Here is a 23,961-nt window from a genome sequence, read left to right as displayed (position 1 = left end):
GTGCTCAGGAAGGAACAGGACTTTACCCTAGAGAAAAAGGACTCAGTGTTTTGGTCTGGTGCTTAGACTTAAGGAGAACAAGACATTACATATCAGACAGGTATGCAGGTGGGAGTTGGGGTTTAGTTTTAATCATTTACTTTACTTCATTCCCTACTTCTGTTTGTTCATAGTGAGAAATCTTTCTCATGACCACGTCATTGCATAATTTGGGGGTTGTCTCTTTGGTATTGTTGCTTCAGAACCATAACCTGGACAGTGTTAATACAATCTTTAACAAACCAGACCAAGCGATTAAGAATGTAGGGTTCAAAAGTCAACAGAAGAACAAGAATCACTAAGGGTCCCAGAAGGGTGGAGAAAAAAAGTGGTGAGCCATAGAGAAGACTGAAATAACTGCTGATACCATGACTGACCTGTTGCCCAGGCTCTTTCCCTGGAGACTAAACTCCTAAAGGGGGATTATAATACTTAATATTGATAGTAGTGAGGCTCATAACTTGGGGAAAGCACTGGGGGTTTTTAATAAGGGAAGAATTTCCAATGCAGGTGCCCGGACCAGTAGTTGATTGTAATGTTAGGCCGACCTTTTGGTCTCCCCAGTTACAAGAAGCTGGTCTGTCTAAGACAGAGGTATTATAGGAGGCATTTAAAGCTATAGCATCATAATAAGGGGGCCGAGCACTCAAGCAGAGCCAGCAACTTTTGGTCAAATTAGGTTGGGAATTGTTAAGAGCCATATAAGAGGCTTGAAGAAGTGGCCACAAGGGTCCTTCAAAGGGCCAGAGGCTATAATCTCACATCCCCAATAGCTACAGTAATACTGACCTGGCTGATTACAGGACTCTTTTCCGGGATTACTTGCAGGGCAAAGGTAGTGATGTATACAGGGCCCGTGTTTTACAGCCATCGCTTGATAGTTATTTTCTGAATTTCTCTAACGCTTCTATCTGTCTTCCCCATTCCTCCAGAATGAATGAAGAAGAGAGAGAGATTTATTTTTCCCAACCTGTAACCCTCCCATTGTGATCACAGACAAACAACATATAACACACAGACTGATCAAGGACACATTTCCCGGGCATATCACACACACTCTGACAATTATAAACCATAAATTATATAAGCTAGATTTTTCTTTTCATCCTGGCAAAAGATCAATTGTTACAATTCATATCTCCATGTCTAAAGAATTCTGTGAAAAAGAATGAGTCAGAAAAGGGTTAATTCTTAACAAGGAGCTGGCTGACATATGATGAATTTTGTTTCTTAATTACCTTTCTTCATGCTTCAATAAGTATCCTAAAATAAATACATTTTTGCTTCTTCACTTTTCTATGAAGTGGGATTCTGATACCTGCCCGAATAATTCCAGGTATGCCACATTGCTGGAAAGATTGATATAGCTAAGTGAAAATTGTTAAAACGTTTTACATTGTCTGTGGCCATCACCAATTGGATTCCTTCCAAGGGAGAAAGAAAAAAAACTATGACAGAACTGGTTTTTCTAGCTGAAGCAAAGTAGCCAGCTACTTCTAAAAAGGGGGGCAGAGAGGAAAATTCCTGGTCACTTTTAAATTTGCCATTTAGTCCTAGAGAGAAAAATATGCTTTTCCTGGTGTCCTTCTAAGAAGGACCCAGTGCCCTAATGCTTAATTTTGAGTCGGGGTAGGAGCTTGCTCAGGGCTCCATCCCCCTTTCCCTGGAGTCCTCTCAAAAGGACCCAGTGCTCTTTACTTTCCCCATACCTGTAGTGCGTCCACTACGAGCTTCCTGGGGTTCTGCCAGGTACTCAAACCCTGGACTTCCTGGAATCTAGTTCCACCAGAAACTCAAACTCTGGACTCCCCCTAATTATTTCCCGGGGGACAGGAGGCCTCCAACCCCCTGAAGTTCCATATTGAAGCTCGGTATCTTTGTCTCCGAGCTTTCAGACAACTTCCTACCCACCTGTCTTAATCAATCTGCTTCCTGGCGTTCCCGACCTGCTTCCTCGCGGAAGACAGGAAATGTCTAGCTAGTCCAGATTCAGAAACAGGTTAGGAATTGGACTTTTGCCTGGTGACTTGGCATAAGATGTCCTCCTAAGCCATATGTCCAGCCAGAGTCCAACTTCCTCCCATACATAATCATACAACCAGTCACACTTCACAGACACACCGTTCACCTCTGGAAGTCGTCATGAAATCTGGGAGAGAACTTCCCCTGTCCCTGTGGTCCTTAGGGGGTTGAATCCAACGCCGGACAAGCCCCCATATGTTAGGGTCCGAGTGGATTGCCACCCAAGGAGCACACGGAGACAATGCAATCCAAGCAAAGGGAAGTCTTTATTTCTAGTGCGCACTAGGGGAACTCAGCAAAGGAGTTCCAAAGCAACATAGTCAGAGTGGAGTTTAAATACATTTTTGAAGCTTTGATCTAGTACCTATGAATAGATTCATGGTTTCAGTTCAGTGCTCAGGAAGGAACAGGACTTTACCCTAGAGAAAAAGGACTCAGTGTTTTGGTCTGGTGCTTAGACTTAAGGAGAACAAGACATTACATATCAGACAGGTATGCAGGTGGGAGTTGGGGTTTAGTTTTAATCATTTACTTTACTTCAAAAGTCTATCTCCTTGCTTTATGGCTCAATATTGCTCTTCAGAAAATCATTGACCAAAGTTGTCTCCATGGCTACTTCTATTAAGGATAATATAAGCATATGCATGAGAAATATCTTTTGATGGAAGAGAACCTTTATAGTTGTTTTTGCTACAAGTAATAAAAACACTTAGATTTTATCTTTTCTATGCCTATAAGTTAAAAGCCTGCTTTTTTCTTATTTTAATCTAGGATATTCTTCCAATGTGCAATGACCATTTTGATAAAGATTTTGTAGGAATATGGGAAAACAGAGCCTCCTTTCATATAAGGGGAAGTTATGAAATCTTTTCCATTGTTTTTTTCTTTTTTCTTACAATACTAACTACCATGTATGAGTTTTTTCATGCTTTTGCAATCTTGTTCTCTTTAAGAGATCTTGAAAATCTATCCTGGAGTGCTTTCAGAATTATGTCACCTCCCATACAGATTTCTTCAGTAGTTATTGGTCAGGCTTATTGCTCTTCTTGATTTCAACTTAGAGGCTATTTCTGCTTCCTCACTTAGCAGTGAGGTTGTTGAAGTGGTAGAGCCCAAATGTTGTCGTTCTGCTTTCATAAACAAGAGAATTAATTTCCAAAGAAAAATGAGTCTCTTTTATTTTATTTCTTTTTATTTTCCTTTGTCTAGGTTCATCTCTTAAGTTCCTGGAATAATTTGGTAGCAAATTCCTTTTCCATTCCTGTTTAATGCTATTTTATTAGATAGTTGTACCAATAATCTTATGTCATTCTTTACATGTGAACTTCTACTGTAAACTGGTATTGCCCTTGGCTACAATGCCACTGCTAAACAGGAGGTCAAATATTTTCTGGCCAAGACAGTTTCTGGCTCTGGCTTCCTTGTTGCAGCATTTTTTAAAAATCATTTAAACTTACTTAAGAAAGAATGATTATCAAAACTAATATCTACTCTCATCACTTTTATTGTAATAATCTCCCAACTGTCAGCTAATCTTTCATTTTCCCCCATTCACGTTCCACAAAACTGCAAAATTATCTTCTTAAGGCACAGTTTTGACGGTGTCATTTACCTGCTTATACATTGTCAGTGGTTTCCTATGGCATTTAAGATTAAGACCCTCTATAATCTGGCCATCTTTCTCCTCTTGAAGAGAGCTCTATGTTCTAGCCAAGCTAGATTGCTAACTGTTCTCTGAACACTATAGTTTTATCACTCTGCTTTCCTGTATTAACACAAGCCTGGAATGCATTTTTTCTTCACTTCTAGCTTTTGGAATCTTCATTCAAGAACTTATTTAGGAATTATGGTCCTCATGAAGTTTTCTCATTCCCCTGTTTGTTAGTACTGTCTTCCTCCTCAAATTATCTTGTATTTATTTTTCTGTGTATATATTTTAAGAGGCAAGATATTAGAGTAGAAAGAATACCAGATTTGGAGTCTACAAAAATTCTAGTTTGAATACTGCCTCAGGCATTTGCCTGGTTTTTTTGACCTTAGACAAGTTACTGAACCTATCTCAGATTCTTATCTGTAAAATGGGAATAGCAAAAGTTATTTGCTGTTGTGAGGCTTAAACGAGATAACATATGCAAAACCCTGTAAAACCTTAAAGTACCTTAAAAATGTGATAATGATATTTCATCCTCTGAGTAGAATGTTAGCTCCTTGAGGAAAAGAACTGTTACTTTTCATCCTCATATTATTAGTTTGTTAAATTAAGTACCCAAAGTAGATACTTAATAAGTGTCTGTTGAATTCAACTACATTTCCATTTTTCAGAGTCAGTCTTTTTAAATTTGTTGCCTTGGAGCTGTTGTAATTTTAGTGAGTTTCTTCCCATTTTTACTCTCATAATTTTGTTCTTGGCTCTAACCAGTTGCTCTGACTGCATGCACACTTGATTCTGAAATGATTACTACATCAGTAACCATTTGTTTCCTTCTGTTATGATGCAGTCAATTTTTTTTGGTTAAATACTTGCCATACAGTACCTTTTACTTCATTAAAAAAAAAAAAGTTCCTGTGACACAAGTTTGAGATTTCTGAGCAGTCTAAAAGCCTTTGTGTCTTATTTATTTCTTCATCTCAACTTCTATTCCCATCCTCTTTTTTTTACCATTCTTCTCTGTGCCTAACTCTTTTTTGAAGTATTTAAGGTCAGGTTCAAGAGGGAGGGTGTTTATAGGTCTAGAGGGAAAACCTTGGAGTCTGGAACGCCCAGGTGCTACCTAGTTCTGCCTCTGATACCACCTGACAGTGACTTTGGGAGAGACCCTTAGTCTCTCAGTGCCCCAGCCAACTCTATAATTGCATTGCAGGTATTCATTAACATGAAAGGAGTTTTCTGACTGGAAGTTCCCTATTCCCATGAAACCTTAGATTCAATCTAGAAAATATATTGAGGTACATAATGGCTTGGTTTGGAGCATTGTGTCCTCAGCACCTGTATATATCATACACACTTCAAATATCCATGTGCTTTGTGAATAGATGTTTCATATTGTCCCTGAACCTAAGGTGAAATGCACTTTATTATTACGTCCTTTGTACACTTCTCTATTGTTAGGGCTATACCCCAAATACTTCTAGCTTAGTAGATTCTGTCAAAGTTTGTGCTTCTGTGGGTCACTAGAATGCCACATTATTGTATCAGAATAGTTCTTTTGTGAAAAGCATAAAATATTATGCCCTTCTGGCCATTTCGGGTATGTATATGTAGTTGATCTGGTTGAGATGAGAAAAGTTTGTATTCAGCAAGATTACAAAGAAAGAAGCACTGAGCTTGGTATTTGATTGCATATGGAGTTGAAATAACAAAATAAACTAGTGTTTTTATAAATTTTTTAAGTTGGCAAAGCACTTTATATAAGGCATCTTCATATATTATATATATTCAGAACAATCCTATGAGGTAAGTACAGATGATGTTATTACCATTTTATACGTGATGAAATTGAGCCTGAGAAAGGTTAAGGGACTTCCCCTTGACCACAGGAACTAGTTGGTGTTGGTCAGTATTTGAACCCAGATTTCTATTTACTTACTACTCTACCACTCTTCCTCTCACTGCATGCTACATTAATGCTTATGCTTATTTTTAAGATGTATGTAACAACACTTGCACTATCTCCTTTATAGGATGATTGTGAGAAGCAAGTTAGATGATCTATGTAAAAGCTCTTTGTAATCATCGTATAAATATGAGCTTTTATGATATAGGGTGTCCCAAAAGTCTTTTTGTAGTTTTAGGCCAACAAAACTTAAGGCTACACTAAGACTTTTGGAGCATCCTATAATAAATATACTTAAACAGATATTTATAATTTTTAAAATGAGATTTCCTCCCCCCACCCCTGCCATCTCTTTCCAAATTACCTGGAAAAATTGGAAATTAGTAGATGTGGCATAGACAGAATTCTATTCATATTCTTTGGAATTAGGTACATAATAAAGAAGTTTTTGATTATGATATTTTAATTTTTGTTCTAGGCAAACTGAAGACAGAACAATCGAAATTGGATGGACAGTTTTGTACCTACCAGTGTGCTAATTATGAGGAAAATTGTGGCTTTATATTTGACCATAGTTTAATTGCAGAATTTTAATTGTCAGGTACGGATGTTGTCCATTGCTGTCCTCATTAATGATGCTTTCTTTTGCCAGTTTTGTCTAATGTGTGTTTCTAGAGTGATTTAGATTAAAAAGAAAAATGTCAAGAATTCTAGGTATTATATATGAAAGTTTAGGTTCTTGAAAATTTAACTTGTTTTCTCCATTTTAGAGACAGAGGTCACAAAATCAGAGCCATGTGTTTGAGGATTTTCATAGCAATGTTATAATAGTTGGGGGGTTTTTAATGGGAAGTAGCCCAGGACACCCAGTAATGCTTAAATTGTGTTACATTAATATAATGGAATATTATAATACAATTAAGAGCATAAAGTATAAAGAATACAAAGAGATCTAGAAAGATCTTTATGAAATGATGCAAAGTGAAAAGTAGAACTAGTAGTAGTAACTGACTAATGTTTTTAATAGAGCATTTAGTTTTTTTAAAAATCATAAGATTTAAAGTTTAAAGAGACCTTGGAGATTGTGGTTTTATAGCTCAAAAAGATCTTAGAGGTCATCTAGTTCTGTCCCCTTATATTACAGATGAGGAAACTGAGTCTCAGGTATGTCAAGTGACTTGCCCAAAGTCTTGCAAGTGATAAGAATCAAAGGTGGAAGTTGAACCCAATTCCTTTAACTCCAGAGTCAGTGCACTGTTTAGAAGAAAGACTAGTGACTTCTCCAAATAGAATAGGATCCAAGAAAATTGATTTAGAGCTTAGAGGTTATCAAGTCTAACCCCCCTCCTTTTTATATACAAGGAAATTGAGCCACAAAGAGGTTAAGTAACTAACCTAGGGTTATGATAGGTAAAGAACAGTTGAATAGAAGTGAGATTCAGTGCTAATGAATGTTTTGAGAGCCAAAAAAATATTTCCTATGATCCACTTAGCAAAGTGCATAGAAGTCAAGTGCAAACCCTTGCACAAGTTTAGCTTCTACATAGTCTGTCCATTTAATAAATAGTGAATGCATTTTTGCTGTGAAAAAATTTACATGTTAAAAACTAAGAAAAGACTAACATACAGTTAATGTAACTATGAAATGTCAAAACCGTCATTTTAAGAATAAATTGAGGGAGAGAGATGGAATCACAAATTGTGCTGGAAGATTAGAAGATTGGTGAAATTATAGAAAAACTTTTTTGAAGATGTACCTTTTTTTTTTTTTCATTTTTTATCATCATGCAAAACACAATTCTATATTGTTGTAAGAGCAAACTCATACATAACAAAAACCCAAAACAAAACTATAAATATACTGATGTAAAAGATGACTGCAAGAGTTCTTTCTCTGTGGGTGGATAGCATTCTCCATTGTAAGTCTTTCAGGATTGTCCCAGAACATTTCATTGCTGAGAGTAGCTAAGTTTTCATAGATAAATCATTGTCCAATGTTGCTGTTACTATGTACAATGTTCTCCCAGTTTTGTTTATTTCACTCTGCTGACAGTTCATACAGATCTTTTCAGTTTTTTCTGAAAACATATTGTTTATCATTTCTTATAGCACAATAGTATTCCATTACCAACATATACCAAGATTTGTTTAGCCATTCCCCAATTGATGGACATCCCCTTAATTTTCAGTTCTTTGCCATCACAAAAAAAGCTTCAATAAATATTTTTGTACAAGTTGGTCCTTTCCCCTTTTTAAATAGGAATATTTTCCTTTTAAAGGAAAAAGATAGAAGTAGTAGTCTGTTGGAGTAGTTACTCCATGTATTTATTATATAACTCCATATAAGCCAACAACAGCTTGCCTTCCAGGGAACCTAACTTGTGGCTAAGTATACACGTTATACTCTCTTTGACTCTTCCAAATGTGAGTGAGCCAAAGCTCAGATAAGGAATTTGGTGAGAAATGGTAGTATTTGATTAACAGCACAAAAAGGAAGCAACTAGATTTGGCAATTGACTACAAATGAGGGACATTTGTATATAAAGACATATTTTTTTAAAAAGAGGAATTCAACCTTGCTCTTAGAGCATACTATCTCCTGCATAATTAGGTTAAATTTTGAAGATAATGCTATTTCTAGTAACTCAAATCTTTGTGTAGATGTGATTAGGAATACTAGTATGATAATAATTCCCATTTGTATATGAATTTTATTCTTTGTTGAAGCTCTTTTAAGACATAATTGTGAGGGGCAGCTGGGTAGCCCAGTGGAGTGAGAGTCAGGCCTAGAGACAGGAGGTCCTAGGTTCAAATCCTGCCTCAGCCACTTCCCAGCTGTGTGACCCTGGGCAAGTCACTTGACCCCCATTGCCCACCCTTACCACTCTTCCACCTATGAGACAATACACTGAAGTACAAGGGTTTAAAAAAAAAAAAAAGACATAATTGTGAGGAGCTGCTCAGTGGATAGAGTGTCAGGCCTGGAATCTGAAAGACCTCGGTTCAAATCTAACCTCAGACACTTCCTAGCTATATGGCCCTAGGCAAGTCACTGTAATTGCCTGGCCTTTATCACTCTTCTGTCTTGGAATCTAGACTTGGTTTGATTCTCGGACAGAAGATAAGAGTTTAAAAAAAAAGAATTGCTAAAAATAAAAAATATTCTTTATAATAGCACAGATTCCATCTGAAAAATACCATCTAGATATTTTTATTATATTTCCTGTGTATGATGTAAGCCTTATCGATAAAAAGAGGCCCATCTTTTTTTTAAGGTGCCTTAATTTTGACACTGGTCTTTGAAGAAATGCTGAGCCGCCTGTCAGGAATAGCAAATACTGTTCTTCAGGAGTTATCAGGGGATGGCGCTGATGGTGATATAGTGGAGCCTCCAAATTCAGTGAGTAGTTTTTCATATTGTGAACTAATAAAATTCATTCTTACTGCTTTTTTGGGTAGACAGAATTTATGAGATAAGGATCAAGGGGCTTCTTACCTTTGGTTCTTTAATGAATATCTAGATTAGTAGCAAGGGTGAGTTTTTAAAATTAATTCTTCTCTCTGTTGGTGCTCCTGTTGACAAGGACACTATTGGCTAAAAACTAAATTCTGGATAGGGTTTAGGAGATCTTTCCTAGCCATGAGGTGTCCCCTTCTGGCTTTTTAAAAGCAATACTAATATAACTTTCCTTATATATAACTTCCTCTGTATTTCAGAGTAAACATTTGGAATGATAAGTGGAGAACTTGGATTGCTGTTTGCTAATACCCTTTTGCATTTACTGTTGCTTTTATTATCGATACTATCGTTTTATGTAATTATCTATTGCCTGATCCAGAAGGGATCTTTTTATGTTAATCTAATCTGAGAAGAAATTTATTGAGATGGGAAAAAGACAAGGGTATGGGAGTTTGCTGTTAAAAAAAAAAAAAGGAAACTAAGCAGAGCCAAAAAAAAAGGTAGGAATGAAGGAACTTAAATTTGGACATTAATAGTGTGTTATTCTGCTATTTCTGATGGTTTTTTTTTTTTTTTTTTGGTCCTAATCCTAGGAACCAACACAAGAGCCTGACATGGCACTTAATGATGGAACAAATGAGGATATTCTGGAGCGATTGGCCCACACAGAGCAACTAGTGGTACAGCTGAAGGATGTCATTCGAGAGAAAGATATTCAGTTACAACAAAAGGAAGTCACTTTAGAGGTACTATTTTTTTCTTTCTTTCAAAAAGAGCAATATGGGAGACAGCGAGGTGACTTGGTGAATAGAGAATCAGTCCTAGAGACAAGAGGTCCTGGGTTCAGACACTTTCTGTTGATCCTGGGCAAATCACTTAATCCCTATTACCTAGGCCCATGGTGGTGAACCTTTGGCATGCTCGCCAGAGGGGGAACTCACAGCCCTTTCTGGGCATGCATGCTGTTGCTCCAGCACAGAGTTCGTCATCTAGAAAGCCAGAGGGAGGTGAGGCTGAGCTGCTCCCCTCACCCTCTCCATGGTTGCCTGAGGACATTTCTCACATTATCCACCCCTTTAAAAGGTTTGCCATCTCTGGCCTAAACCTTCTGACTTTTATTTTGGAAGGTAAGAGTTTGGGGGGAAAAAAAAGAGCTATAATTCATTTTGGCTTTTCTCCATGCTTATTAAAGACAGGGACAGCTAGGTGGCTCATTGACACTTCCTAGTTATGTGAACCCTGGGCAAGTCACTTAACCCAATTGCTTAGCCTTTACCAGTCTTGTGCCTTGGAACCAATACTTAGTATTGATTCTAAGATAGAAGGTAAGGGTTGGAAAAAAAAAGACAATTACTACATTATATTCCTTTGACATATAGGTCATACCTACTAAAATTCACTGTCATTAAGTACAAATTAAGTGATGAGTAAAGAATTGTCTTTTCACTTAGCATCATTGTTCTTTGGCAGGAAGAAAGAAAAGCAGCAGACATGAAAATGACAAAATTGAAGCTTCAAGCCAAGGCCCGATTAGCCTCCTTGAATAAACGTATGGAAGAAATGAAGGCACAAGGAGGGATGGTGTCATCCCAAGAACCTCAGTCAGAGAAACAGCAACTCCCTAGGATGGTATGGATTAATTGAATATAATAAATATTTTCAGTGTGGGCTTCTCTGGTATTAGAATATATATATATATATATATCACCAACTGCAAATGCTATATCAACAGGAAAGGACACTTAAGATTTCAGACAAGACATCAAAACGCAGGAAGAATTCAAATACTGACTAAATCAATCACCAGCTTTAGATGATAGTCAGAAAAGCCTTGCCTAGCACAAGCAAGAGGGAAGAGAATGGATATTGGAGAAAGGAAAAGGACATTGCATTATTGTTGTTGGAAAGAAAAAGCAAGTCTTTGCTATGACCTGGTAATGTTTTAATAGATTTATTCTTTAGACTGAGTCTTTTGTGGCAGATGACATTTTAGCTCTGATCAAATAGCAGAGTTGCTTCAAATAGGAAAATTCTGTTTGCCATTGAACTTTCCCACTGATGCCACCCAGGGTTTAAAGGAAAGACCAGGAGGGAGGGAAGAGTGTGTCACCCTTTAAGACTATTTTTGAAAATCTAGGCCTCTACTCTTCTGTCATAGAGATTCATTCCCAAAGCTAATATAGTCTTGGGCTACATTAAGAGGGCAAAGTTTCCAATACCACAGAAGTAATAATTCCTCTGTACTCTTTCCTCCTCATAGCTCATCTGGAGTATTTTCAGTTCAGGATAAGCTGCCTGGAGAGTATCCAGAGAAGGGCAGTTAGAATGGTGGACCTTTAGTCCATGTCATATAAGGATCATTTGAAGGAAGTGGAGAGGTTTAGCATAACAAAGTGAAGACTTAGTGGATGCATGATATCCAGGTTCAGATACTCTCATTTGGAAGAGAGATTAGGAGTTGAAGTTGCAAAGAAGGAAGGTTTAGGTTTGATGTCAAGAAAAACTTCCTAATGACTTAGTTGGCCAAAATTAGAAGGACTTCCCTCAAGAGATTGCGAGTTACCCTTTTTTTGGTCTTTAAACAGAGTCTGAATTACCTTTTGTTAGATGTGGTGGAATTCTTTTTATATAAGGGTTTCATTCTAGATGGCTGCTAAGGTCTCTTTACACTTTCAATTCAGTAATTTTGGATATCATTAAGAGGTTCATCAGTGTGTCAAGTCTTGGTACAGTCAGCACAATGTTATCTGCAAAAAGGAGTATCTAAAGAACCTCATCATATATAGGGAAATCCCTCTTGCAATGGTTAGAATGGGTTTGACTAAATTATGAGTTAAAAAAATGTTGTAGTTGCCATTTATAGAAATTAACCCTGAAGTCACAAGGCTGTTAATAGCTCTAATAGCTTTATTATAGTAAGATAAAGATAATAAGAGAGGGAAATATAAAAAGGAGGTAAAGAATTAACTAGCCTAACAACCCAGAGTCTGTATCTGAATCTCATCCACAGAAAAAGCCCCCCTGCTTCCTGCTGGGTCTCACCTTATATGTCGTTCCCTTCATCCACTAGCTCATCCGCCAGGAACCAGTCACAGTTCTTTGATTAGCCTGGCACTACCCAGTGGGGTACTTTTGACATATGCTTGGTAATTCTCTTGTTAGAGGAGAGCATTTAAAGTGATGCTTTGTTTTAAAGGGTCAGTTGTATTTTTTTTTTTTTTAGCCAATGAACTATTAACACGGGATTTTTTAAAAAATTCTCTCCATCTCTGTTAGTTGTGTGATAGTAAAGGTATATTTTACTATGGAATGTTTCTTGTGAAAACCTGCCTTTTCCTCTCTAAAACCTTTATATATTGCAGTTCATATACATCAAGTTTTTGTAGAGCTGAGAAAGTAGGTCAGTAATATTGAGATTTTCTTGGTCACTTTTTTAGGGTAATAAAGTCAGAGTTATTTTTTTCATTGCTATTTTCCTCTTCTTCAGATAACCTGAGAATCAGTCCTTTAATACCTTTAAAATTGTGGCCTTTTCTCTATATAACATGCATGGTCCAGTTCAGCTGATTTTCTTATTTTTCATTTCTATTTTTTCAAGAAACTCATCATAGGCTGTGTCCAGATGTGGTGACTTCACTGTCCTTGGTGGTGGAGAAATACACATTTTTTTGATCTTTTTCTTCTTTCGTCTTGTCATTTTTTTCAGTTTCAGCTTTAAATGTCCTGGGGGTGACTTGGTATTTCACCAGATTTTCTTTGAATTTTTTTCTCCACGGTCTTATAAGGCTACTTCTAGCTTTAACGTTCTGTATTTTAGGTTTTTTAAAACATATTTGTCTTTGTCTTATTTCCACTCTCAAACTGAATTTCTTGAGGATAAGAAATGTGTTATAATTATCTTTTTATCACCCCTGCAGGGCCAGCCACAGTGACTGACACGTACTATGCACTTTAATAAAAGATTATAATTGAGTAAATATTCACTATTGAGGATAATAAATTGAGATGGAAATGTCAACACAATCATAATTTGCTAATTTGTTAGACATTCTAAATATATTTAGAATTAAGAAGTTATCAAAATGACTTGGAACCTTTACAGCTATGTTTGGAAAAACTTTATGAAAGTTTTATGAATCTTGAACAGATTTTGAAAGAAGGAGAATCTGGTCATTTTTTGAAAAAAAAAGACACTAATTGTGTATGGTATAAGGAATGGTTGAATTCTAGGTGGGGAGAAGCAGGCAGACTATGTCAGAAAGTCAGTATGTTTACTTGATTAGAAGGTTTAGCAGAAGATAAGAATAGTTAAGAAAGGCTAGTGTAGGAGAGTAGGTCTTTAATTGTTGGAAAAGCCTAACACGTATTATGTTTTGATTTAAGAGACTGTTAGAAGAACTCAAGAAGGGAAGTAACATGATCAAAATGACAGAAAAGGTGATCTTTAATGTTGTATACTAGATAGATTAGAGGAGGCAGAGAACCAGAACCTAGCAAGGGATCTGGGACTTTGTTTCAAACTTGAAATGATTAATTCTGATTAGAAAGAAGGATGGATTCAAAATTTAGAGAGGGAAAAATTAATACATTTTTGAGAAAGCCTAACCATGTTTAGGACATAATAGGTGCTTAATAAATGCTCGTGATTGATTGGTTGGTAGAATAGATTGAAGAGCAAATGGCAAAAAGCTAAAGGAATTGTTTTGTTTAAATCAACTATTTTGTTTTTGGTTTCTTCAGTGTGACCCACCTCCTAAGGAAGATCAAATAGAAGGACTTGAAATGCTGAAACAAAAACTCCAGGAGAAGGAAGAACTAATTAGCAGCTTACAAATCCAACTTAGTCAGGTGCAAGCAGAGCAAGCAGCACAGGTAGGAATTAAAGTTACCTTGTAATCATCAGGTTAAAGGGCCAAAGTTCAATAACATATGTTATGGCAGGCAAATTTGGATAGTAAATTTCTAAAACAACAAGGTATGATATCCTATATGTGCTATATTTATTGAGGTGATCATATCTTAGTTATTTCAATCCATTATTACAATGATTTATTTAACAACTAATATTTGCAACACATTTCACAAAGCATTGTGGGAATGTATAAAGAAGTATTAGATGTTGTTACTGTTGGTCCTTTATTGGGAAGGTAAAACATAGATATGTGAAAAAATAACAGTATAATGTAGTCAATGATTAGTGTTTGATGGTCTGCACCAGAAGTGTCAAACTCACTGTAAGAGGCCAGAAAACTCCCAATACGGCCCTAACTAGGTTAAAATATTATTGGGAAATGTTTAACAAAATAGATAAAAATGGAATACTATATATATATAATGTTCATTTGTATTTTTCTAAGTCGGTATGCTAGCTGCAACATTTGTTAGAGTTTGATACCACTGATCTTAAAAAAGTATTTTTGATGTTCAAAAGAAGAGAGCACTGAGATAAACATAACTGACTTTATGGAGTAGGAAGAGATATTTGCCCTGGGCTTTGAAAGTTGTGTAGAATTTTGAAAAGTGAAAAAGAGAATTATATTTCTATTGAACTGAACTGAATGGCAGATTCCTATATCAGTGGCTAAGGGCAACTGATAAAAATATTGGGACTGCAGAAGTAGAGCACAATTGATAAGCAAATAAAAATCAAAAGGACACAGATAGTAGTTGTATCAAGGTGGCAGATCCAGCATCCATGCACATAATAGCTAGAAGATTTGTAGGAATTGAAGGCTAAACTATAAACAGAAGTTCAATAGATATTGAGAGAGCAGGGGCCAGGAAGATGAGAAAATTACAAAATGTCAAGGAAAGTACCCAGATGAAGAGGCTGGTTGTCCTAACCTCAGGAATCTTTCTCCCTCATGCTTTGGTGAGGGTTTGGACACTTGCAGGTGTGTAACACAGGTCATAATGAAAATAGCTGTTGGTAAATTCAGGAATAGGGAGCAAACTTAGCTCTTTGCATGGAAATTCTCCTGACAACAAAGCTAGAAAAAGAGTCAGAATGTGTATTATCATAAATGTATGTAGTCCCAAGGAGTTAGGATATTATTATGTTGTGGTTTTTGAGTGGGGGAATTATAAAGTGGTTTTGGATTTAACAGATCAGTATATTGATCTTAAAAATTTTACTGTTCTAGACTCTCGAGAATCTTTAAAAAGTATTTTGTGGACTTTTAATGTCTTTATTTAAAATTCATTTTGAGAAGAATCTTTATTCAGACAGATTCGCCTAGTAGAGGACTTTTGTCATATTTGGAGATTATATGCAAACATGCTCGTTTTTGGCATCCCAAATAGCCTGGTTAGAGTAGGAATAATAAAGTAGTAAAACCAAGTAGCTCTTTGTAGTAACTTGATTATTATAATAACTTGCTGCAATTTCTTCTCTTTTTTCTTAGAATCTCTGAGTAGTTTGGGAATTTCATGTTTTTTTTTATGAAAGGTTGGGAATATAACTTGGATAGTTTTTTTTGGTTGTGTCTTAAGTTGAGTTCCATGCAGGAGGTGGTCCGGGAGAAAGATGCACGGTTTGAATCACAAGTTCGTCTTCATGAAGATGAACTTCTTCAGTTAGTGACTCAGAAAGAGGTGGAGACAGAGATGCAACAGGTGTGTAACTAAATATTTTTTGTAAAGGTTTTTTATTTTAGTTATTTAACAAAATATGACTGCTCCCCTCCTTCACTTTTACTGCTCATTAATCTTTATTATTCATATAGACTTAGTGTGCATTTAACTAATATATTCTTGAGTGTGATTTTGTTCTAACTGTTGCTTGGATTATATTTTTCTTTGAATTGTATATTCCCTTGCCCCCTAAACAGGGGGTTGATATTAAGAAGTTGGCTGTACTTTATATTAAGTCCAACATTCAGAAATTATCTCATTGACAAATCAAATTAGCCTGATGGCCAGCTTTCTAACCAGGCAAACTCATTCCTTCTTCCTGTCTTTCTCTTTCTTTCTCCTTCCTTATTGTATAGGTACACTTCTTTCCAAGGCCAATTTCTTGCAAACTTTGTTTGAGACTACTTTTGTCCATACTTGTTTCAGGTGTCAGTTGTATTTTGTTCTACTTCACCACGATCCTCACTGTCTGAAGAAAGGAAAGAAATAAAATGAGATAATTCCCTTTTTCTGAAGGCTAATTGGAGAGAGAACATTTTCTCACTTAATTCCTAATCAGACAACTGCACTCTCAGATTTGGAAAGGACATTAAAGATCATTTATTCTGACCTCCCTCATTTTAGAGATGAAGAAACTAAATGAAGTTCAGAGATGTTAAGTGACTTGCCCAGGGTGATAGTTAGTGACAGCACAAAGATGAGAACCCAGATATTCTGACTTTAATCTAATATACTTTCCCTATATGGCATTACCTCTTTCTTCTTTCCTACTTGTACCAATCTTCCTCACTCCTTCTTACTCTTTATTTAGGAAGAGAGAGAGAAGTTAATTGTCAAAAAGAATTAAGGGGTCTCTGCTTCCTTTTTATTATGTGATGGACTTCTAAGAGCTTGGCAAGGATTTAGCCTTTGGGATGTGATGAATAAATGTCCACCTTACAGATACAGGCTAATGGAAGAACAGAGTACCAATGAAGAAGTGGTAGGATACACACTCAAGCATCAATATTAAGCATTTAACATTTTTTTTCTTATCTTTTCTTTTTACCTTACCTACTTTTAAGATTGAATAAGAAATTTTAATGTTTATTTTATTATTTCTGTTTTAATTTTTAATATTGCAAAAAGTTCTTTTCCCTTCCATTTTTCATTATACTTATACAGATAAACTATAGATTAAATAGGTTCTTGTGGGCTAGTTCAGGAACCTAACTTTTTTTTTATTGTGGCAGTGAAGCTTTTAGAGTACAGTCTACTGACTGCAATATATATATTCACACATATATACACTGACACACATGCGTGTGTGTATATATCTTTTATTGGTTGTAGAATTTTGAAGTAGAATATGATAACAGATCATAAACTTTCTCTTTCTAATCATGCTGGAAAGTCCCCTTGTTCTGAGATCTTGTCTCAGAGTTCACTTGATAAGGCCCATTTCTTCATTAGGAGTTTTGAAGAAATTTATTTCTTTTACTTGATGGAAAGTATGATAATATTAAATACTTATGTAGCATTGTGAAAGGTAAGCAGATAATGATGGGCTTCCTAGGAATTTACAGGCTAATGCATTCTTTTTCTTCTTAGACCCTAAGGACTCTACAAAGGAAGCTAGAGGAACAAGAGGAGGCCTTATTAGGACGTGCTCAGGTGGTAGACTTACTCCAGAAGGAGCTATCTGTTGCAGAGCAGAAAAATCAGGTACTACCTCATAACAATTACTTTATTATACCTAACATAGGACATGTGTTCTTTTTTTTTTTTAATCTAATTTTTAGATAATGAACATAAATAAGTACTTAGGAAGTGGGAAGCTTTATTTTTTTCTTTAATTAGCAGACTTTTTCTTTGGTCATCCTGTGTCTAGAGTTTTAGTGTATACATTATCATTCACCCTGGAGAATTCCTGTTACTTCATTTTATCTCTTCGTCTTAAATAGTTTTCATTCTTTGTTTCCTAACATTTATATAACACCTTTAATATTTTTCGCTATATATTATCTCACTTGAACTTCAGAACAGCCCTGTGAGGTCAGAGCTATAACAATTGTTATCTAGTCTTTACATGGATACTGATGGAAGAGAGAGGTTAAGTAATTTTTCCAGGGTTACATAGTGAGTAGGCTTCCATGGTGGGATTTGAACTCAAATCTCATAGTCTATCCACCATTACCATCTAGCTGTCTAATATTGTACCTTTTGTGCCTTCCCTTTTCCATCAATTTGTGTCAGATGCCTCTGTGTTAGATTAAAGCAATCCCATTATGAAGTATCTTTGCTTATAAATTGGTTTAGTTTTTAAAAAAATACTTTATGCATTTCTTTCTTTTTTTCCTTAGGTTCTCTCTGAACAGTTGCAGCAGTTAGAAGTTGAGCAAAATACATTAAAGACTGTACTAGAAACAGAGAGACAGGAGTCCAGGAATCTGATTGAAAAATTGGAGCTTGAAGTGGCAGAAAAAAAATTCTCATTACACAGCCTAGATGAAGAAACACGTTGTCTTTTGGAGAAATTAGAGCAGGCAGACCAAACCCGGGCTGAATTAGAATCTCAGTGTAGTGCCTTGGAGCACAAGCTTAAAACAGCAAGAGAAGAGAAGGACTTTGAAATTTTGTGTCTTCAAAAGAGTGAAAAAGAACTCCAGTCTGCTTGTGAGACCTTAAAGGTTCAAAATGAAAAGCTTCTTCAAGATATTAATCAGCAGGCATTTCAGTCTGCCCAGACCATTCAACAGCTAGAAGGTCAGCAATAACTTGCTTTTATAAGCTTTTTCTCTGGATGCTTATCCCCTAATTAATTGCTAAAATCCACTGAATTTAGAATTTAGAAAGAAAAACTTTCCTGAACTACAAGAGAAATCCTTAGTTTCACTTTTTTTTGCTTCTATTAGAAATTATGTTTAGAATTTAGTGCTGATTATATTCTTGTCATCATAATAATACCAGGCAATAATGACTTCATCAGTGTGCCAGGAACTCATAGGAGAAGACTGTGTTAAGTATGACTATGGACTAGAGCACCCTCATAAGGTATGGGATAGGATTTCAACAGACTAGGTTCAGGACCTGGAGTGCTGAATTGCATTTTCTCAGTCTTAGAGATAATCTGAGCTATCCTTGGCTGATATAAAGATAATTCAAAACAGTTTCCTTAGAGAAATGAACTTTATGAAGAGGTATATATTTGGAAAAGGGTTAAAAGACTGTTAAACTCCAGCAAAGGAGAAAGCACATCTTTTATAAAGTAATTGAACCTGAGAAGAATATAGGAGTACATTGAGCAGAGGATCACATATTACAAACATATGTGTAGTTTTAATTTAATCATATCTTTAATCAATACTGTTTTATGGAAATGAGATGCTACTTTTTGTGTGAAATTGAGAAAGTAAAGACAATACCATTTTTGAAAGAGGTGGGGAGAAGAGGATCTTTTGATCTTTAAATATGTTTTGCTATACATGATTTTTTCAGAGGTCTTTAAGAACATTTAAAGAGTTAAAATGAAACATTGCTATCATCAAGTTGGAATAAGATAACTTAAGTAGAAACTAGCAAGTCTTTAGAAGTTTTTGGAGATTGTTGCCCCATAAAGTTTCGAATCTTTAACAAATCATTTTGATGTATTCATTTTCTTTAGATGAACTCCAGCAAAAATCCAAAGAAATTAGTCAATCTCTGATTGAACCAGTGTTGCAGAAATCGGAAATGGCCTCTCAGACCTCTGGCTCAGATGAGAATAGCCAGGCCCTCCAGGTAACAAAATGTGAATGTCTTGGTGTTATTGAATCTTTAGTACCTTAGTGGATAGCTGACATTGTTTCATGGAGTACTTGATCATATCGCTTACTAGTTTTAATGACAAGCATAAACAAAAAAATTACCATGGTTATAATTGAATTTTATTTGCCAGTGTTTATTGCAGAATATAAAGAGGTAGATCCACAGTGGCTGGTCTTTGAACTAAGGTGACATGGTTTTGATGCAAAAAAAAAAAAAAAAAGATGATTAGTGGAAGAAGACAAAAAGATACACTGGAAATTATGGTTCGGGATTAAGAAATCTAAAAAGAATATAAATGAGAGGTTCTTGATATTTTTTTGTGCCGTGGACTCCATTAGCAGGCTAGTAAAGCCTATGGACTCCTTAGAATAATATATATTTTAAAGCATAAAATAATATAGATTAGGTTACAAAAGAAGCCAATTATGTTGAAATATAGTTATCCAAATAGTTAAAAAAAAATAAACCCATAGATGCTAATCTAAGATCTCTGTTCTAAATGTTTTTGGCTTAACCAGAAGCTTTATCTATGTCATCAATATTTTTTTTCAAGAAGGGAGTTGGAAGATTGTATGTAGTAAGCACTGAACAACATCACAAAAAATGAAATTTACTATAGTTTATCAGGAAAAAGCTGGTTACCAATGAGAAAATTAGCATATCTAAGAAAAGATCAAAGCCAAAATCAGATTAAAAGAAAGTATAAGATAAAAGAATGTTTGCATTCATAACAGGTCCAACTTGATCTATTCAAGGAAGCTATTAACCTTAAAAAATAGGAATTGAAATAAGCAAAAGAAATTAGTATTTATAAGTATATGGAAGCAAAAACAATGTGAAACAGTTACTATGGTAAGAAAGTTAAAAGAACCCAGAAATTACTCACTCAGCAAGCACTTAATATTCTAGTCAAATGGAGAGACATGGCAGCCAAGGACAACACTGAATAGAAACAAATTTACAAAACTAATAGAGGAAAGTGGTAGAAGATCACAAGCAGAATTAACCTTGTAAAACACCAAAAGTCACTGAAAGAAAAAAATGAGTTTGTAGAAAGTTTGGCATGAGATCCAGTTAAGCCATTTCATTCCAAGAGCATTTTAAAATGAAACTGGAAATGAGACAGCAGACAAATGAAATCTATTAACCCTGTCAGCATTTTGATAAAAAGCTATTTTCTTGATCAGTGACAGAACTTTTACAAGAATTCTTAACATCTTAGCCTCTGATGTATTAAATGAGAGAGGGGTGTCGTTAAAGAGGATACAGCTACAACAGTTAGACCAGACAATGCATAATGAAAATCTTTTTAGTGGCAACACAATTGGGAATTGAGAGATTTTTAAGATGTCTGAAAGAGGGGAGGAAGATACCAGGTAAATGAAACAAATCACAGATCATATAATTGCCAAAAAGGCAACAGAGAAGAATCAAATGCTTTAAAAAATAAGAAGCAACAAACAGTAGGATCTTGCATTACCTAAACTTTTCAGTATGTCATCTTCAAATAAAAGCATTTAGAAGGCCTCAGGCCCTATAAAAAACCCTTCTTCCATTTGGACTCTGTGCTAGACATTTTTCATGACAGTGGCAAGCACCTTTGAGGAACATGTATTTCCTTATTTTATGTTTCCCTTGATTTTAAAGATTGTGCTGATCATACCAAGCCCCCAAATCCTAACATATCTCCTAAATGAGATTCACTACTTAAAAGAATTTGGCCCAACAATCCATATAAGAAAAATTACATGGATGAAGAATTCCTGTTGTCCAATTTGGTATATGCAGGTGGAGGGATATCCCCTTTAGCTGGTCCTTCAGAACACAAGACTTGGATAGGTATTATAGATGGACAGTGACCTGGGACTTAGCCAGTTGAAAGAATGTGGACTAAATGGTTTCTTAAATTTGAACAATGCTTTCAGTATTTCTAAACTCTTCTTTGAAACTAAAATCCATCTTTTTAAAGATTTCTTCCAGGGATACTGTATCATTGCAAGTCATGAAATATAATAATTTCTAAAGAATCAAAATTGCAGTTGGCATAATAAACATAAAGAGATTACATTGTATAATCAACTATGACTTGTTCTCAAGAAATGGCCAAAACAAAAATGACATGCCAAAGATGTATTATTGCATCTTATGGAGGTGGGGCCATTCATGCCATGAGAGCAAGACATAGTTTTTGGAAAACTGGTTTTAAGACCTAGAGAAAGGCCAAACAGTTTAAGTAGATTCTCCATAAAGAATTTATGGGAGAAGAAGGTGGACAATAGTCACGTAAGATAATGTGTGTAGAGGCTGTGATTTGTATTGTTAGAAGGAATATTCACATCAGGGATCTCATGGATCCACTGAAATATATTTGAATCTGTAAACACAAATTTATCCCATGGTATTTAAAGATATGTCCTGGATCAGTGATGGCGAACTTATGGCATGAGAGCTCTCTGTGGGCATGGGGCCACCAGTCCCCCTTAACCCCCCCCCCCCAGGTTAATTTCTAGAAAGGCAGAGGGACTCAGGCAGAGCTACTCCCTTCTCCCTCTTCACCTGATAAATTTTTTCACTTCATCCACCCCTCTGCCCAGCATCCCCATGAGAGCACTTATTGCTACTCTTCCCTCCCCCCCACACCCCTTCCACCTGGGCTGAGGACATTTCTCACATCACCTGCCTCTCTGCCCAGCAGTGCGATGGGAATGCTTTCTCCCTTCCCTGTGTGGGGTAAGGGGAGGCAAGGCCCACCCAGCACTTGGTGGGGGAGGAGGAAGGGGGGGCACAGCATGGGGTCTGGGGAGGAGGTAGGGTGGGAGTGGGACTCCATCTCTAAATTACTGTCCTAGACCATTGCAGAGAGACTATTTATGAGTAACTTATATAGGACAGGTTTGTATGAAAAATTCATGTGAATATCATGTGATAGTTTTGTGTAGACTACATAATATTTTAGTAGGTATGGTAGTTATTTGGTAGAGTATACAGAAGAATTTTACATAAAAGTCTTGCCTGAGTTAAAGGCTATTTAGAATTTTTTATCAAGGTTGTATGTGACAAAGAAGCATGTTTACTGGGTTTCCAGATAATACCAAATTAATGATGGTAGAATAGTATTTTTAATGGGATTAAGATTCATCATTGATACATTAATTCAAAAAGTATTTATCGACTATCGTGTACCTAACATTAAACTAAGAGTTCTAAGAAGTACCAGATAGTATATCCTTAAGTAGCTAACAATTTGTTTTGGGAGATAATGTAGGTGCATTGAAGAGTTTAGTGGGAAAATAAGGTGAGAGCATAATGAATGATATAAACCAGTGGGGTCAAATTCAGATAGAAACAGATCCATGTGGGTTACAAATTAACAGAGAACCAAAAATTAACATTATTTAATTTGTATTTGTATTTTTTTTTAATTTACCACTTACATTTTAATCTGATTTGGCCTGCACATTGGAGCTTTGCTCCAGTTTTAAAAGTTTCAGCACCTCTGAAACAGACATTAATAAATACCAGAAGGGAATACTTGAGGGAGCTAGGCAGTCACTGCTGGATAGACCTTGTTATTTAGAACAATAGCAATAGCAGTATATGTTAAGCTAATTATCTTATTTTGGAAAAATGCTTTAACTTTACTAAGTCATAGTTTTTTATCTGTAGCGTGATGGATTTGGATCAGATCCTTTCCAAATAATGATAAACTGCAGGGACACAAGATGAAGAATAATTAAAATATTTGCATTTTATTAAGAAAACTAAATATTCATGTGCATAAATAGAATCATAAGGTTTAACAGCCCCAGTGTTAGATGGTAAGTGAGATTATAAGCTTAAACTCAAGAATAGCATTATTCCTTCTCTTCGTTAAGGATACATTTTATTTTGCAATCATTCTTCTTTTGGAATTTCTACTTATCCCATGGAGATCCCCTTATTTTGTGAGGGTTGTAAGCAAAACCACTATCACTGATAGCCCTTAGAACAGGCATTGCTGAGTTAGACTCTTTTTCCCCAAACAGATGATTTTGGGTGAGTCTCCATAGTTTAGCCTTGAAACTCTATTTATAGATTTGAAATTCTCAATCTAATAAAATCCTTCAGCTACTACTTCCCCTTAGAGATTAATTATTAGCATTCTCTCTCTGCCTCCAAATGGGAATACCTCTAAGCTAGTCTAAGAACAGAGTTACTTTCTGTTTTTAAAGTTTTTCCAGGGAAAGAGATGCTAAAGAATACTAAAAATAAATGCTGGAAAATATATTGGGCAGTAGCCTGAGAAATTTCCCCGAAGCTTCTTGACAATGTGACACAGAAAATGTCTCATTTGTCCTTTTTCTGCACATCAGGTAGAGTTAGAAGAGAATATTGCCTCTTTGCAGAAGAGAGTAGCAGAATTGGAAGAGGAAAAATGCACCTTGCTTCTCAGTACTGTGGAACTGGAGGAGCTAAAAAGTGAGAATG

General features: G+C 35.8%; 1 protein-coding gene across 2 annotated transcripts in view; it reads left to right on the top strand.

Moving 5' to 3' along the window:
• The first annotated feature begins 6,141 nt into the window (after positions 1-6,141).
• GOLGB1 (golgin B1) overlaps positions 6,142-23,961 on the top strand; it is a 55,387-nt gene continuing 37,567 nt past the window's right edge. The window contains exons 1-10 of one of the 2 annotated variants that reach the window (XM_044670064.1): positions 6,142-6,216; positions 8,891-9,015; positions 9,669-9,821; positions 10,546-10,704; positions 13,816-13,947; positions 15,568-15,690; positions 17,299-17,412; positions 18,051-18,453; positions 19,352-19,467; positions 23,847-23,961. In XM_044670064.1, coding sequence (XP_044525999.1) covers positions 8,923-9,015; positions 9,669-9,821; positions 10,546-10,704; positions 13,816-13,947; positions 15,568-15,690; positions 17,299-17,412; positions 18,051-18,453; positions 19,352-19,467; positions 23,847-23,961 — 1,408 coding nt within the window. In that variant the 5' untranslated portion in view covers positions 6,142-6,216; positions 8,891-8,922. Of the gene's footprint in view, positions 6,217-8,828; positions 9,016-9,668; positions 9,822-10,545; positions 10,705-13,815; positions 13,948-15,567; positions 15,691-17,298; positions 17,413-18,050; positions 18,454-19,351; positions 19,468-23,846 lie in introns of those variants that run through there. The other variant, XM_044670066.1, reaches the window with a different exon arrangement.

This window comes from Gracilinanus agilis, chromosome 3 (genome assembly GCF_016433145.1).
Source record: "Gracilinanus agilis isolate LMUSP501 chromosome 3, AgileGrace, whole genome shotgun sequence".
Lineage (NCBI taxonomy): Eukaryota > Metazoa > Chordata > Mammalia > Didelphimorphia > Didelphidae > Gracilinanus > Gracilinanus agilis.
This window is presented reverse-complemented; position numbering and strand designations above follow the sequence as displayed.